The following is a 12,765-nucleotide window of genomic DNA, read 5'->3' as shown; positions in this document are numbered from 1 at the left end:
AACCATCATTTATCTGTGGTATTCTTGTATTCATTTACCAAAACATAATGATTTACTCACCCAGAGCCATGCAGCTTTAAGTAGTAAACTTCAATAGACTTTAGATCATATAATATTCATGCCTTTGTAATATATGAAAAGAATTAATAGTAGATAGAGAACTGACCTCAGAGTCATAAAGACCTGAGTTTGAATTCCGCTTCTGACACATACTGGCTGTGTGACCCTGGGCAAGTCACCTAACCCCTCAGTTCCCCAGGAAACTCTCTAACAATCTAAGATGTAGAGAAGCTGCAAGTCTGCATTAGTATGGCAGAGGAAGTTTCTCACTGAAAAATCCTGATACCAATTATATCATAGGAGAGACAGACAGACAGAGACAGAGAGAGAAACATTGAAGGGAAGGAAAGAAAAGAACACCTCTACCAAAGATCTCTTCTGATGCCTCCTCTTCTTGTGGATGGGACCATGGGTTCTCAAAGGTTATGCCAATAGAACATTAGCAGACCTTATCAAACCAGAAAGGCTTTGTATACAGGTCTGGTGATAGACTGTAAGTCGTGTGTGAGGAGTAGCTTGGCTAAATTCCAGGAGGCTCCTCACCTGCAATACGGCTACCATATAATTTATTATTTTGGTCAAAACAAGTCATTAAACAGGCTCATGATCAAGTTCATTGGTGTATCTCATACATTACTTGACTTATACTTTTAATTAATCATGATCTGTATCAGTGGAGAGAGGCTCCACACTGATGAAATCATAGATCCTTCAAGTATGAAAATGATGGTGAAATATAAAGTGGGGAAAAAATAGGGTTTTTTTCAGCTGATCACTATTATCTATTTACTTGGGAGTTTTTTCCCCTCACATTTGAAATATATATGTCAACTAATTATTCCTTCTATCCTTCAAAAATGTTTTTAATTCAAAGAAAAAAATGAAAGCTTTTAAAATTCAAAATGAGATTACATAAAATTAAAATATATTTCTCTTATAGCTGCCATTTTTGGATCTATATTGCAGTCATTTTGTTTACATTTGGCTGTTATTACATTAAAGCACAAAGGCAATTTTTTTCATTTATTGTAAACAGAGAAATGTAAGAAGTGGTTAAAAAGTGTTAGGGAACAAAAATTTCATTATTACTTGAAAACATTTTTTTTTTCTGATCATTCTCTCACCCGTATGTGTTGTGAAAGCTGGCTTTCAAGTCCAAGCAAATTTCCCTGCTGGAACAACTCATCTGTATTCTGGTGCAAGACGGTCCTTTTTTTGTCGGATAAAGTCTTATAGATCATCAATCAAAGAAGAACAGGAATGCTTACCCAACTCAAAGAAGAAAGGTATCTTTTTGAAATATCAAGTGATTTTGTTTTTGAAAATAAAATGTCCCTAAGTAGTAACCACACAATAAAATGTCCCTAGGTAGTAACCACACAAAATGAGATGTAATCTCAACATCAATCAGGCAAAAGCCTCTTTAGAAGAGGAGGAATACAATATATTTAACTTAATTGTCCATGTTGGCTATTCAGACTCATCAAATTCACTCCAGAATCAAATCAACACTTCATCCTATTCCCCACCATCTTAAAGGAGCTGGTGAAAATCTATTCACTTGGATCAAAAGAGGAAAATTGGGGAAGGAGTAGAAGTGACAGTTATAATCATAGTATCTCCAAATTGGAATGGACCTCAGTGGCTATCTATTTCAACTCATAATTCAAAAACTTCCCCATATCTCTACAACATCTGAAACAAGTGGTCTTTGCTTGAAAGCCTTTTGTTAAGTGGAACCTATTGCCTCCCAAGGAACTTGATTCGAATTAATTGTTATGAAGATTTTCTTTACATTAAGCTAAAACTTATCTCTGCACCTTCTACCAACTGATCCTAGTTTTAGCCAAGAAAAATAAGTCTAATCCCTTTTCCATATGATAGCCTTTCACATACTTTGAAGACAGTTATCTTGTACTCCCTTCTCTTCCAATTAAAAACATCAAATTACAAGTCTTTTAGTGAAATTTAGTTCCTTTCAAAAATATATTAAGAATTATACTATTACCAAAAAACACTCATTTTCTTCTAGTGTAAGTTTTGTGTTTTATAATAAGATCAGTTCTTTTGTTAAATTTCTGGTTATATTTCCTTGTGATCCATTTACAGATTTTCTTTGTGGACATTTTCATATTGAATTGCTTTTCTCTTTATCCATGAAACTTAGTTTGGAAATTTAAGGGCTTTCAGAGCCCTTTTGGATTTTGACCATGACTATATGCTAAGTAAATTAAGTGCAAGACTCTTGGTTTCCATAAAATTGGCTTATTAGAAAAGTGTATTTTGCTCTGTGCACATTCTTAGTACCAATGTTGTGTCTGTCTATCTCCTTATCTTGGTACACAAAGAGGGATATATGAAGGAATTCTACACTAGAGTTGCCTTTTTGATACCTTGATAAAGTATAAATTATCATAGTTTGGCAGGAAATACACTAATTCTATGTGCAAATTGAATCCAATAAGAAGAATGGGTCATGATAATTTTTGTGGTAAATGTCAATATAGCAAAATATAGCAAGACAGTTTACAGGGGAAAGCATAAATGATTATGGGTAACCTGTCTATAATAGAGGAAGCTGATGCTGGTAGATGTCTTAAATTCAGGAGTTCTGAACTGTTGTGGGTTGTATCCGCCCCTGTGTCTGCACTAAGTTTGGCTTTAATATTGTGAGGCCTGAGGGTGGGGGGTAGGAGTGGGATAAAGCATCAGGTTCCCTAAAGAGGAACCAAACAGCTCAGGTCAGAAAGCTTGAAATGCATTTGGAAGAAATCATACTTGAGTGCTGACTTAATCCACTACAAATTTATGTCGTTTATTCTAAAACTTCTTTTCCCTTATTAGACCTCCTAACCTGCCCCTGTTGCCCTCTTAGCAGTACTTATAAGGTGACCTCTTTCCTCCAATTTACACCTCAAAACTCTTTTTATGTCATCTCCCAATCTCTTCTTATTTGCTCTAATCTCTGAGGAAGATGTGCCACTTCTCCTTCCCAAGGCTAACTCTTCTACTTATGCCTTTTATCTCATCATTCCATCCTCTCCCTTCTCTGGAAGCTTCCACCCTTTCCCCATGCACAGGGTACATTCTTGATTTAAGCTCTCTTTATCCATTGGCTGCTGCATGCTCAGGTCATTTCCATCTGTAAAACAAACAAACAAACAAAAAAAACCACCTCACTCAACCTTTCTCCTCTCTTAAGGCATCATCCCCTATCTCTCTCTTCCATTTCATTATTAAACTCTTAGAAAAAAAGCTGTCTATTCCTTGCCTCTACTTCCTTACCTCTCATTCCTCACTTTACACTTGGGCTTCTGATTCTACCATGCCATGGAAACCACACTCTGAGATTACGAATGATCTCTTAGTAGTTAAAGCTGGCCTTTTCTTAGTCATCCTCCTCAATTTTTCTACTGCCTTGAACACAGTTGACCATTCCTTCACCCTATAACTTTCTGCTTCTTCAACACTTCACTCCTCCTACCTGTCTGATTGTTCCTTCTCCCTTGCTAGGTAAAACTCCAGATCCCTTCCCCCTAATTGTGGTTGTCTCTCAAAGTTCTGTTCTGGGCACCTTATATACATATATATATATATATATATATATATATACATATATATATATATACACACCCTCTCTTAGTGATCTTATTATCAGCTTCTGTGGGTTCAAGTATTATTTCTATTTGGATGATTCCCAAATCTGTATATCTAGCCCTACTCTGTCTTGGGGGCAGCTAGGTAGTGCAGTGGATAGAGTGCTGGGCTTAGAGTCAGGAAGACTTATCTTCATGTGTTCCAGATCTGGCCGCAGACTCTTACTAGTTGTGTGACCCTGGGCAAGTCACTTAACCCTGTTTGCCTCAGTTTCTTCATCTATGAAATGAGTGGAGAAGGAAAGGGCAAACTTCTTTGCCAAGAAAATCCCAAATGGGATCATGCAGAATTGGACATAACTGAAATGACTGAACAACAAAAACCCTCTGTTGAGCTCCAACCTCCTGATGGGCTTCTGAAAATCAAAATGTCAAAAGATAAATCCTTACCTTCCCCATTAAATTCATCCTTCTTGGAAATGTCTTTATTTATTAAGGGCACTACAACACTTCCAGCCATCCAGATATTTAAATTTATTTTTTTTAATTTTATCAATCTGTTGCTCCCAGTACTTCCTCTCCCAGTTAAGCACATGAAAAAAAATCTAAACATATACAGACATAGTCTGGCAAGAAAAAGTCTTACATTGGCTATGTCCAAAAATGTGTGTTTCTTTGTTTTAGGTTCATCACCTCTCTGACAGGAGGCAAGTTGCATATTTCGTCTTCATTCATAGAGGTCTTCCCTATTTTCTCTGAAATCATCCAGTTAATCATTTCTTATGGCACAATTATAGTCCATTATTTTCATGTGCCAAAATTTGTTTAGTCAATCTCCAATAGAAAGACAGCCCTTTGGTTTCTAATATTTTACTACCATGAAAAAGAGCTGCTATAGATATTTTTGTACATATAGGTCCTTTTCTTCTCTGATTTCTTTGGGGTATAGTCAATGGTGGGATTCAAATAAATTAACAACCAGTTCTCCATGGAAAGGAGCCAAGGCGCTGCCCCTACCACTGACATGGCAGGTGCAGGCCCTGCCCCACCCCCTAACAACCAGTTCGCTGAACCCAACCTAAAATTAGGTACTGGTTCTGCCAAACTGGTACGAACCAACTGAATCCTATCACTGGATAGTCTTAGAAGTCATAGAGCTGGGTCAAGAATATGAGCAGTTTGGTACCTTTGGGGGTATATTTCCAAATTTCTTTCCAGAAGCTAACCAACCAGGTTTGCATCTTAGGAGTCATCCTTAAATATTCAATCCCCCTTCCCCTCACATCTAATCGGATGCTAAATCTACTTCCACAGCATCTTTTTCATCTATTTGTTCTCCATTCATACAGCCCATACCACAAATCAAGTTTCCATCATCTCTCACGTGGACTATTGCAACAATAGCTTCCCAGCTGTATGCCCCTCTTCCGGCCCTTCCTTCCCTAATCCATCTGTCTGTCCAGCTATTAAAAGTCTTCCAAAAACACAGGTTTGACCATATCCCTTCTCTGCTCAAGAATCTTTAGTAATTCTCTATTGCTTTTAGGATAAATATAAAAATCCTCCAATTAGCATTCAGAACCCTTCACAGCTTGGATCCAGCCTTTCTTCCATACTAATTTCATACTACCATCCCTCATGCTTCTGCGGTTGGCCAAAATGGCCTTCTCGTTTTGCCTGATAAGGTACCACATCTCCCACCTATGTGCTCTTAGGTTATTCTCCATTCCTGAAATGCAATCCTCATTCACTTCATGTCTTAGAATTTTTAACTTCCTTCAAGGCTCAACTCAGATGCTTCCTCCAAGATGCCTTTCCTGACCCTACATATAAAGAGAAAATATAAAACTATAAAGAAAAATGTAAACGTATAAAGATAAAAATGATGATAACAATAGTTAGCATTTGTATAGCCCTTTATTAAGGCTTGCAAAGCTTTTACAATTATCTCATTATATCCTCACAACACTAGAAAGCAGGTGCTATTTTTAATCCCCATTTAACAGAGGAGGAAACTGAGTCATACATAGGTTAAGTGATTTGCCTTACCTAGGGTCACACAACTAGTATCTGATATAGGATTTGAACTCAGGTCTTCCTGACTCCAGGTTCAATGCTTTATCCACCCTGCCAACTAGCTACCTGGGAAAATGAAACAGTGCCTGCCCCCAAGGAGTTTATACCACCTCCCTTTGACCTCTCTGACAGTTCATTTATTTCACTTATGGCAAAGCCGTTGGCTACTATGTGAACACATTCTGTCTTCATATTTACTTTCAAGTTAACAGATGTTTTAAAAATGTCTGCCACAGGGCAGCTAAGTGGCGCAGTGAGTAGAGCACCAGCTCTCGAGTCAGGAGGACCTGAGTTTAAATGCAGCCTCAGACACTTGACACATGTACAAGCTGTGTGACCTTGGGCAAGTCACTTAACCCCAACTGCCCTGCCAGAAACAAAACAAAACAAAAAAAACCATGGAAAAGTGCCATGGAAAAAGCCCTTTGCTAGACACTGAAAGGGATAAAAAAGCTGTGAAAACTAGATCAAGGATTTTCAACCTTTTTGGTCTCAGGACCCTTTTACACTCTTAAAAATTATTGAGGACCCCAAAGAGCTTTATGTTTAGGTGGGTTATATTTGTTTATCTTTACTGTTTTCAAAATTAAAACTGATAAATTTAAAAACCTTTATTTAAAAATAACAATAAATCTATTACATGTTAACATAAATCACATTTTAAAAATAAAAAATAACCATTATTTTCCAAAACAAAAATTTGGGGAGAAGAGAATCACTGTTTTCTGTAGGTTTGCAAATCTCTTTCATGCCTGGTCTAATAGAAGGCAGCCAGATTCTCCTATTCGCTTTTGCATTCAGTTTGTTATAGTACATTGTTTTGGTCAAAGTTTATGAAGAAAATCTGGCCTTACATATATATGGAATTAGAAAACAGAGGGTCATTTTAATAGGCAAATAACACATTAGTATTATTACAAAAATAGTTTTAGCTTCATGCATTCCCTGCAAAGGTCTTTGACCTTAGTCCAAGGACCAGGTCTCAGACCTCAGACCACATTTTAAGAACTGCCAGCCCAGATGATCTCTGAAGTTCCAGTTCTAAAATTCTCTGGGTTTTGAATCAATAACTAATAAGACAGGGACAGCTAGGTGGCTCAGTGGATAGAGCACCAGCCCCAAATTTAGGAGGACCTGAATTGAAATCCTGCCTCAGACACTTACTAGCTGTGTGCTCCTGGGCGAGTCACTTAATTCTGATTGCCTCCCAAAACAATAATAAAACAGTCTTGTTCTTTAGGATCTTACAGTCTAATTGAAAAGACAAAAAAGGAATCCATGTGAAGGTAAATTAGAGTGTATTAGATCTATGATTCTAAGATATGGAGACTGTGCTTATCTGTCAAACAAGTGGGTCCAATAAAAAGTGTGATGAATTCAAAGGGTGGTAGAGACCACTGTAGACTGGAGAGTTATTTGAAGGTTTTGTAGAAAAGGAAGGAGTTGAACTGGACTTTAAACTAAGCAAAAAACAAAGACAAAAACCAGACCTTCAAAATGCCTCACATGAGTCTTTCTAGAAAATTATTTTCATAAAATTTTTAAATTAGATACTTTTTCTAGTTTGCATGATTAAAAAATATGTCTTCTCAATGGGTAGGGGGGTGAGGGAGGGAGAGAACTTGAAACTGAAAATAAAATATAATTGAGTTTTTAAAAATAATTCTAAAATTACCGGCAAGCCTCACTGAAAATCCTATTAAAAATGTAAAAATCAATGTAGTTATCCTCCACCCTGATTATTTGAGGAACTAGATCCAGAATGTAATAAGAGACAAGGACAAAGTGTAGAAAACTTGGGGAGCTAATTTATTGTTTCAAATAGCAATGTGAAGTGCTACTCAAATGTGAGCTATGATTGGTAGCAAGTGTATTGATAATAGCTATAGAGAATTACTATGATTATTTATAAATTTTATATATTATTCTAGATAAACGTATATAAGTATAACATTAATATATAATAAAATATACAGCATGTGATATATTATTATAATAAATATACATATGAATTTACATTATAATGGCAACAGGGGCAATAAGAAAGACAATATCTTTAACTGTCCTGTTGCCTTTGGAAACTTCTCTCCGTATAAAATCTCACAGAACTATGGGGAGATTAAAGTCAGACCAACAGAATTTGTTCCCCACCATGCAATGACTGGAGTATTTGCGTGGGCCCACAACAAACATATCTATAGGCACTAACAATTAGAGTTCAGTGTGTTTTTGAAGACTCAAGCATTTTTGGCTTTGACTGCAACTTTGTTCTTGTTAATATGAATCTAGGAGCTCTATAAAATGTTTAACCCAATCCTGAGTCTTTTTGTCGAGGATCTGACAAAGTCCAATGAAAGGATTAAAAGTCTAGCTGTGTTATCAGGCCACTGAAAAGAAATTTCTTTCCTCTTCCATTTTAACTATACCTTTTCACTTTTAATTAGTTCAATGGTGCCTCTGGAATATGCCCATAATATATTCAAAACCTGCCTCCCCCTCCCCCCAAAAAAGCAAATTAAACCTGAGTAATTAATGAAAAACGATTAAACATGCAGTTAATAGGATGGGGTATGTTGTGAAACTCTTTGCAATGCATGTTAATGACCTTCACTTAAAAATTGTGTTAGCTGTGGAAACAGAATTGAGTTAATATAAATTGAAATAATAATATATTATTAATATATTATTGCTAATATAGCCAGGTTTCCCCTCCCACTCTTTTCATGTGGAAAACATAACTAAATTTCCAGCAAGTGAGACAGAATCATTTCAGTTATCAAGACCAAAGCAGAAAAGAATACGGAATTCTTTCAAAACAGGGTCAGTTCATCTGCTATTTTCTGACATTCATAGTTTCGAAGAACAGTTATTACCGCTATGACTGAAAAAAGTTTTAGAATTCATTCCTAATGACTTCATTTTCTTTTCTTATCTCTCTCTTTCCTTCTCATCCTTCCCTTCCCTCCCTCTCTTCCTCTTTCTACCCCTCTTCTTCCTTCCTTCCCTCCTTCTTTCTTCCTTCTTTTCTTTCTTTCCTTCCTTCCTTCCTTTTTTTCTCTTTTTCTTCCCTTCCCTTCCCTTCCCTTCCCTTCCCTTCCCTTCCCTTCCCTTCCCTTCCCTTCCCTTCCCTTCCCTTCCCTTCCCTGTTCCCCCTTCCCCTTCCCCCTTCCCACTTCCCCCTTCCCTTTCCCTTTCTCCTCTCTTCTCCCCTCCTCTCCTCTCCTCTCCTCTCCTCTCTTCTCCTCCCCTCCCCTCCTCTCCCCTCATTTCTCCTCCCCCTCCCCCTTCCCTTCCCTTCCTTTCTTCTCTCTCCCCTCCCCCTCCCCCTTCCCTTTCCCCCTTCCCTTTCCCCCTTCCCTTCCTTCCCTCCTTCCCTCCTTCTCTCCTTCCTTCCTTCCTTCCTTCCTTTAAATTAGATCACAGGAAGTTCTGTACTGTTCACTGCATGGGTTATTTGAGGAGTTGGCCGCTGAGTGTAGTGGGACTGGAAGAAGAGAACGACAGCCAGAAAACCAGCAGTCACTTCAACTGCCTTGTGGCCATTGGAAGATTACATCCATACATTATCCCCCAGAACAGCGGGGAAATTAAAGTCAAACCAACAGAATTTGTTACCCGCTTTGCCACAAATGGAAAGTTTGTCTATGTGGATCAACGGTAACCAATGCAATAGCAGTTAGAATTGCCAGTGCTGATGAAGATTACAAGAATAATAGGTTGTTTAGTAGCCCGTCTGGAGGGATTTAAGTTATAAAGGAAAGGCTTGAGTAAAATGAGGGTATTGATATGTCAGCAAGCTTCTAGCTTAAGCACGATCGCTATGGTGTATCTCAGTCAACGACATGAGATGGAGAGGCAGCCTGTAGTCACAGGTGCATTGACCTGGGAATATCAGTCACTATGTCTTTGATTAGGTTGGGACACGAGAAGATCTGCATCCTACCTCGAAATTTCCAGTTGTGCTACAATATTCCAGCATTGAATCTGAGAGTCTGAAGAGCCCAGAGAGTACATGTAAAGAACATGCTTATTGCCTATGCGACCTTGGGCAAGTCACTTAACTTCCTTAGGCTTCAGTTTCCTCACCTATTAAATTAGGGGGTTGAACTAGATGGCCTATGAGATCTTTTCCAACTCTAGATCGATGATCCTATAACCCTATGAAACTCCCAAGGATCCTTGCCTACTACTCATATGTTGTCCTACTATGGTTCTCTTCTAACCAGTGGCTGGGGAGGGGAGGAGGAACAAGCATTTATTAAACACCGACACTATCCTAACTGCTCTACAAATATTGCCTCATTTTATCATAACAACAACCTGGGAGGAAAGTGTTAATATTATTCCCATTTTACCATTGAGGAAACTGAGGCAGACAAAGTGGTTAAGTGACTTGCTCAGGGCCACACAGCCAGTAAGTATTTGAGGCTATATTTGAATTTAGCTCTTCCTGACTCTAGACTAAACACTCTCTCTATTATGACATCTGGCTGCCTCAATAATAGTAATGTAAAAGTAGAAGAGATCAGTGATGTCAAATGCAAATAAAAAACAGATCTCTAGCCACCATATATTGACTTAGAAAGCCACAAGTTAACATTATCCATGTTGCGTTATATTTTGATTTATTTTGTTAAACATTTCCCGGTTACATTTTAATCTGCTTCATCCGCACTTGGGAATTTTGTGGGCCGTGTGCACATTTGGGGAGAATTTGACACCTCCAATGAAGACTATTATTTAGAATGCATGCGCAGTATATTAGGAAGTTGTGTATTCACCAGCTCTGAATTTTATTTTCCTGTTTAAAAAGGGCAACAGCAATTTTAGGCTATCTTCCACAAGAACTTTTGGGAACTTCTTGTTATGAATACTTCCATCAAGATGATCACAGTAATCTAACCAACAAACACAAAGCAGGTATGCAATGAATGGGATTTTTCTCTGTATAATCTTTCCCTGAATTTTTCTTTTCTCTGTCTCCTCACTCTTTTTTTTCTCTCCCTTTTCTCAAATAATATTGAGTTCTAATTTACACAGAATCCATAAGTTCAGAAACTGGAAAGAATATGAATGAAATTAATTTTATAATAGTAAGTGACCTATTCATTTAAGAATATTACAATATTCTGAATGTATTCTTTTCTATTTAGTCCTGCAGAGTAAGGAGAAAATCTTTACTGATTCCTACAAGTTCAAAGCAAAAGATGGCTCATTTATAACTTTAAAAAGCCAGTGGTTTAGTTTCATAAACCCTTGGACCAAAGAACTGGAATACATTGTATCCATCAACACATTAGTTCTGTAAGTAATTTTAAAAATAATTATCTTAGCACCATAATCTGCTCAAAGCCCTAGCTCTTTTTTAATGGTTCTTCCCATGACAGAATAATAGCTAGGATAATAGTTCTAAGGTTTGTAAAAGACTTTACCTGTCTTGTCTCATTTGAGTCTCACAACAGTCCTGTGATGTGGATACTATTATTATCACCCTTAATAGATGAGGAAACTGAGGTACACTGAAGTTAAGTGACTTGCCCAGCCACGGTCACATAGTTAATAAGTATGCCTGAGACCAGATTCAACCTCATGTCTTCCTAACTCCAAGTCCCATTTTTCTTATCCATTGAGCCACCTCACTGCCATAGTTTCAAAGCCCTCTCTCAATTCTGCTGTCTCTTCTTTGGATGTGCTCTCGTTTGTCAATGTTTCTCTTAAAATATGGTGCCCACAACTGAAAATGGTGCTCTAGAGGTAGTCTGACCAATATATAATACAGTAAGCCTGTTACCTGCCTTTTACTGGGAATTATTGGTAAGCCCAAGTTTTAGCTTTTTTGGGAGCCATAACACACCCTGAATTCATGTTGAGCTGGCAGTCAAGTAACATCACTAAATCTTTTTCATATAAACTGTCACTGTTATGTCTCCCCAACCTCTACTTGTCTAATTTATTTTATTTTTTGGAGGGGAGAAGGCAGGGCAATTAGGGTTAAGTGACTTGCCCAAGGTCACACAGCTGGTAAGTGTGGCAAGTGTCTGAGGTCGTATTTAAACTCAGGTCCTTCTGACTCCAGGGCTGGTGCTCTACTCACTGTGCCACTTAGCTGGCCTTCAATTTATTTTTTTTTTAAATTAAGCATAACACTTGTAAGGACAATTCAGCTAGTGGTAGCTGTTGAGGTGTAAGACCCAACAAGATCAGCAACAAGAGCTGCCAGCATGAGTTCTTTGATCTACTTTACTAAGGAAATGACTTTAAGGGGTTAAAAATCTCACTTTAATTAAACATACAAATATCATTCACTTAGTAAAGGAGGAAAAGCCAGCAACCTGAGCTTCAGAGCAAATACAAACAAATTGCAAACATACATTATAAACAGACCAAATACAAATTCACAGTTACCAGGAAAGCATCAACATCTGGGTTTACAAGCTGGGGAGGGGGGCTCTTAAAACAGCTGCCCAGAGTCCTAAGCCACTCTTCCAGTGACTGAGAGAGCCCCAAGGGAGAATGCCAACCTCTGGGTTTATATATATATATATACATCTTGTTCAGGGTCAAAGGGCATCACAATGTGCGACCTAAAAGTGTCACAAACATGAGACTCAAACCCACATGGCCTAAAAGCCTCTGGCATCACAAACATGTCACTCAAACCCATGCAAACCAGGCCTCTCCTTGAGGTAAGGAGGTCATCAGAGACTCCTAATTTAATCAAAGAAACAAAGGTCGAACTCGTCAAGGGCACTTGATTAAATAAGTGCTCCAAAAGAGAAAACAGTAAAAAAAAATCCCACTTTAATTAATATTACAACACTTTATGTTAATCTCAATTAATTTTCATCTGATTAATTTCAGTTCATCACTTCAATATATATCCAGATCTTTTGGGATCCTGACGCTATCGTCCAACTTATAAACTTTGTCCAATTCTATGTCATTCACAGATTTAATAAGCATCCTTTCTTGATCACCACCCAAATCTTTGATTAAAAATTTTGGACAGAATGGAGTAACGTTGATTGATCCA

At 37.7% G+C, this 12,765-nt stretch overlaps 1 protein-coding gene across 2 annotated transcripts in view; it reads left to right on the top strand.

Moving 5' to 3' along the window:
* Positions 1-12,765, top strand: part of ARNTL2 (aryl hydrocarbon receptor nuclear translocator like 2) — a 66,183-nt gene that overhangs the window by 16,325 nt on the left and 37,093 nt on the right. For both annotated transcript variants that reach the window (XM_036760375.1, XM_036760374.1), the window contains 4 exons: positions 1,203-1,346; positions 9,149-9,389; positions 10,546-10,652; positions 10,886-11,036. In XM_036760375.1, coding sequence (XP_036616270.1) covers positions 1,203-1,346; positions 9,149-9,389; positions 10,546-10,652; positions 10,886-11,036 — 643 coding nt within the window. The remainder of the gene's footprint in view (positions 1-1,202; positions 1,347-9,148; positions 9,390-10,545; positions 10,653-10,885; positions 11,037-12,765) is intronic.

This window comes from Trichosurus vulpecula, chromosome 5 (genome assembly GCF_011100635.1).
Source record: "Trichosurus vulpecula isolate mTriVul1 chromosome 5, mTriVul1.pri, whole genome shotgun sequence".
Lineage (NCBI taxonomy): Eukaryota > Metazoa > Chordata > Mammalia > Diprotodontia > Phalangeridae > Trichosurus > Trichosurus vulpecula.
The sequence above is the reverse complement of the archived record's forward strand: the minus strand, read 5'-3'. Positions and strand labels throughout refer to the sequence as shown.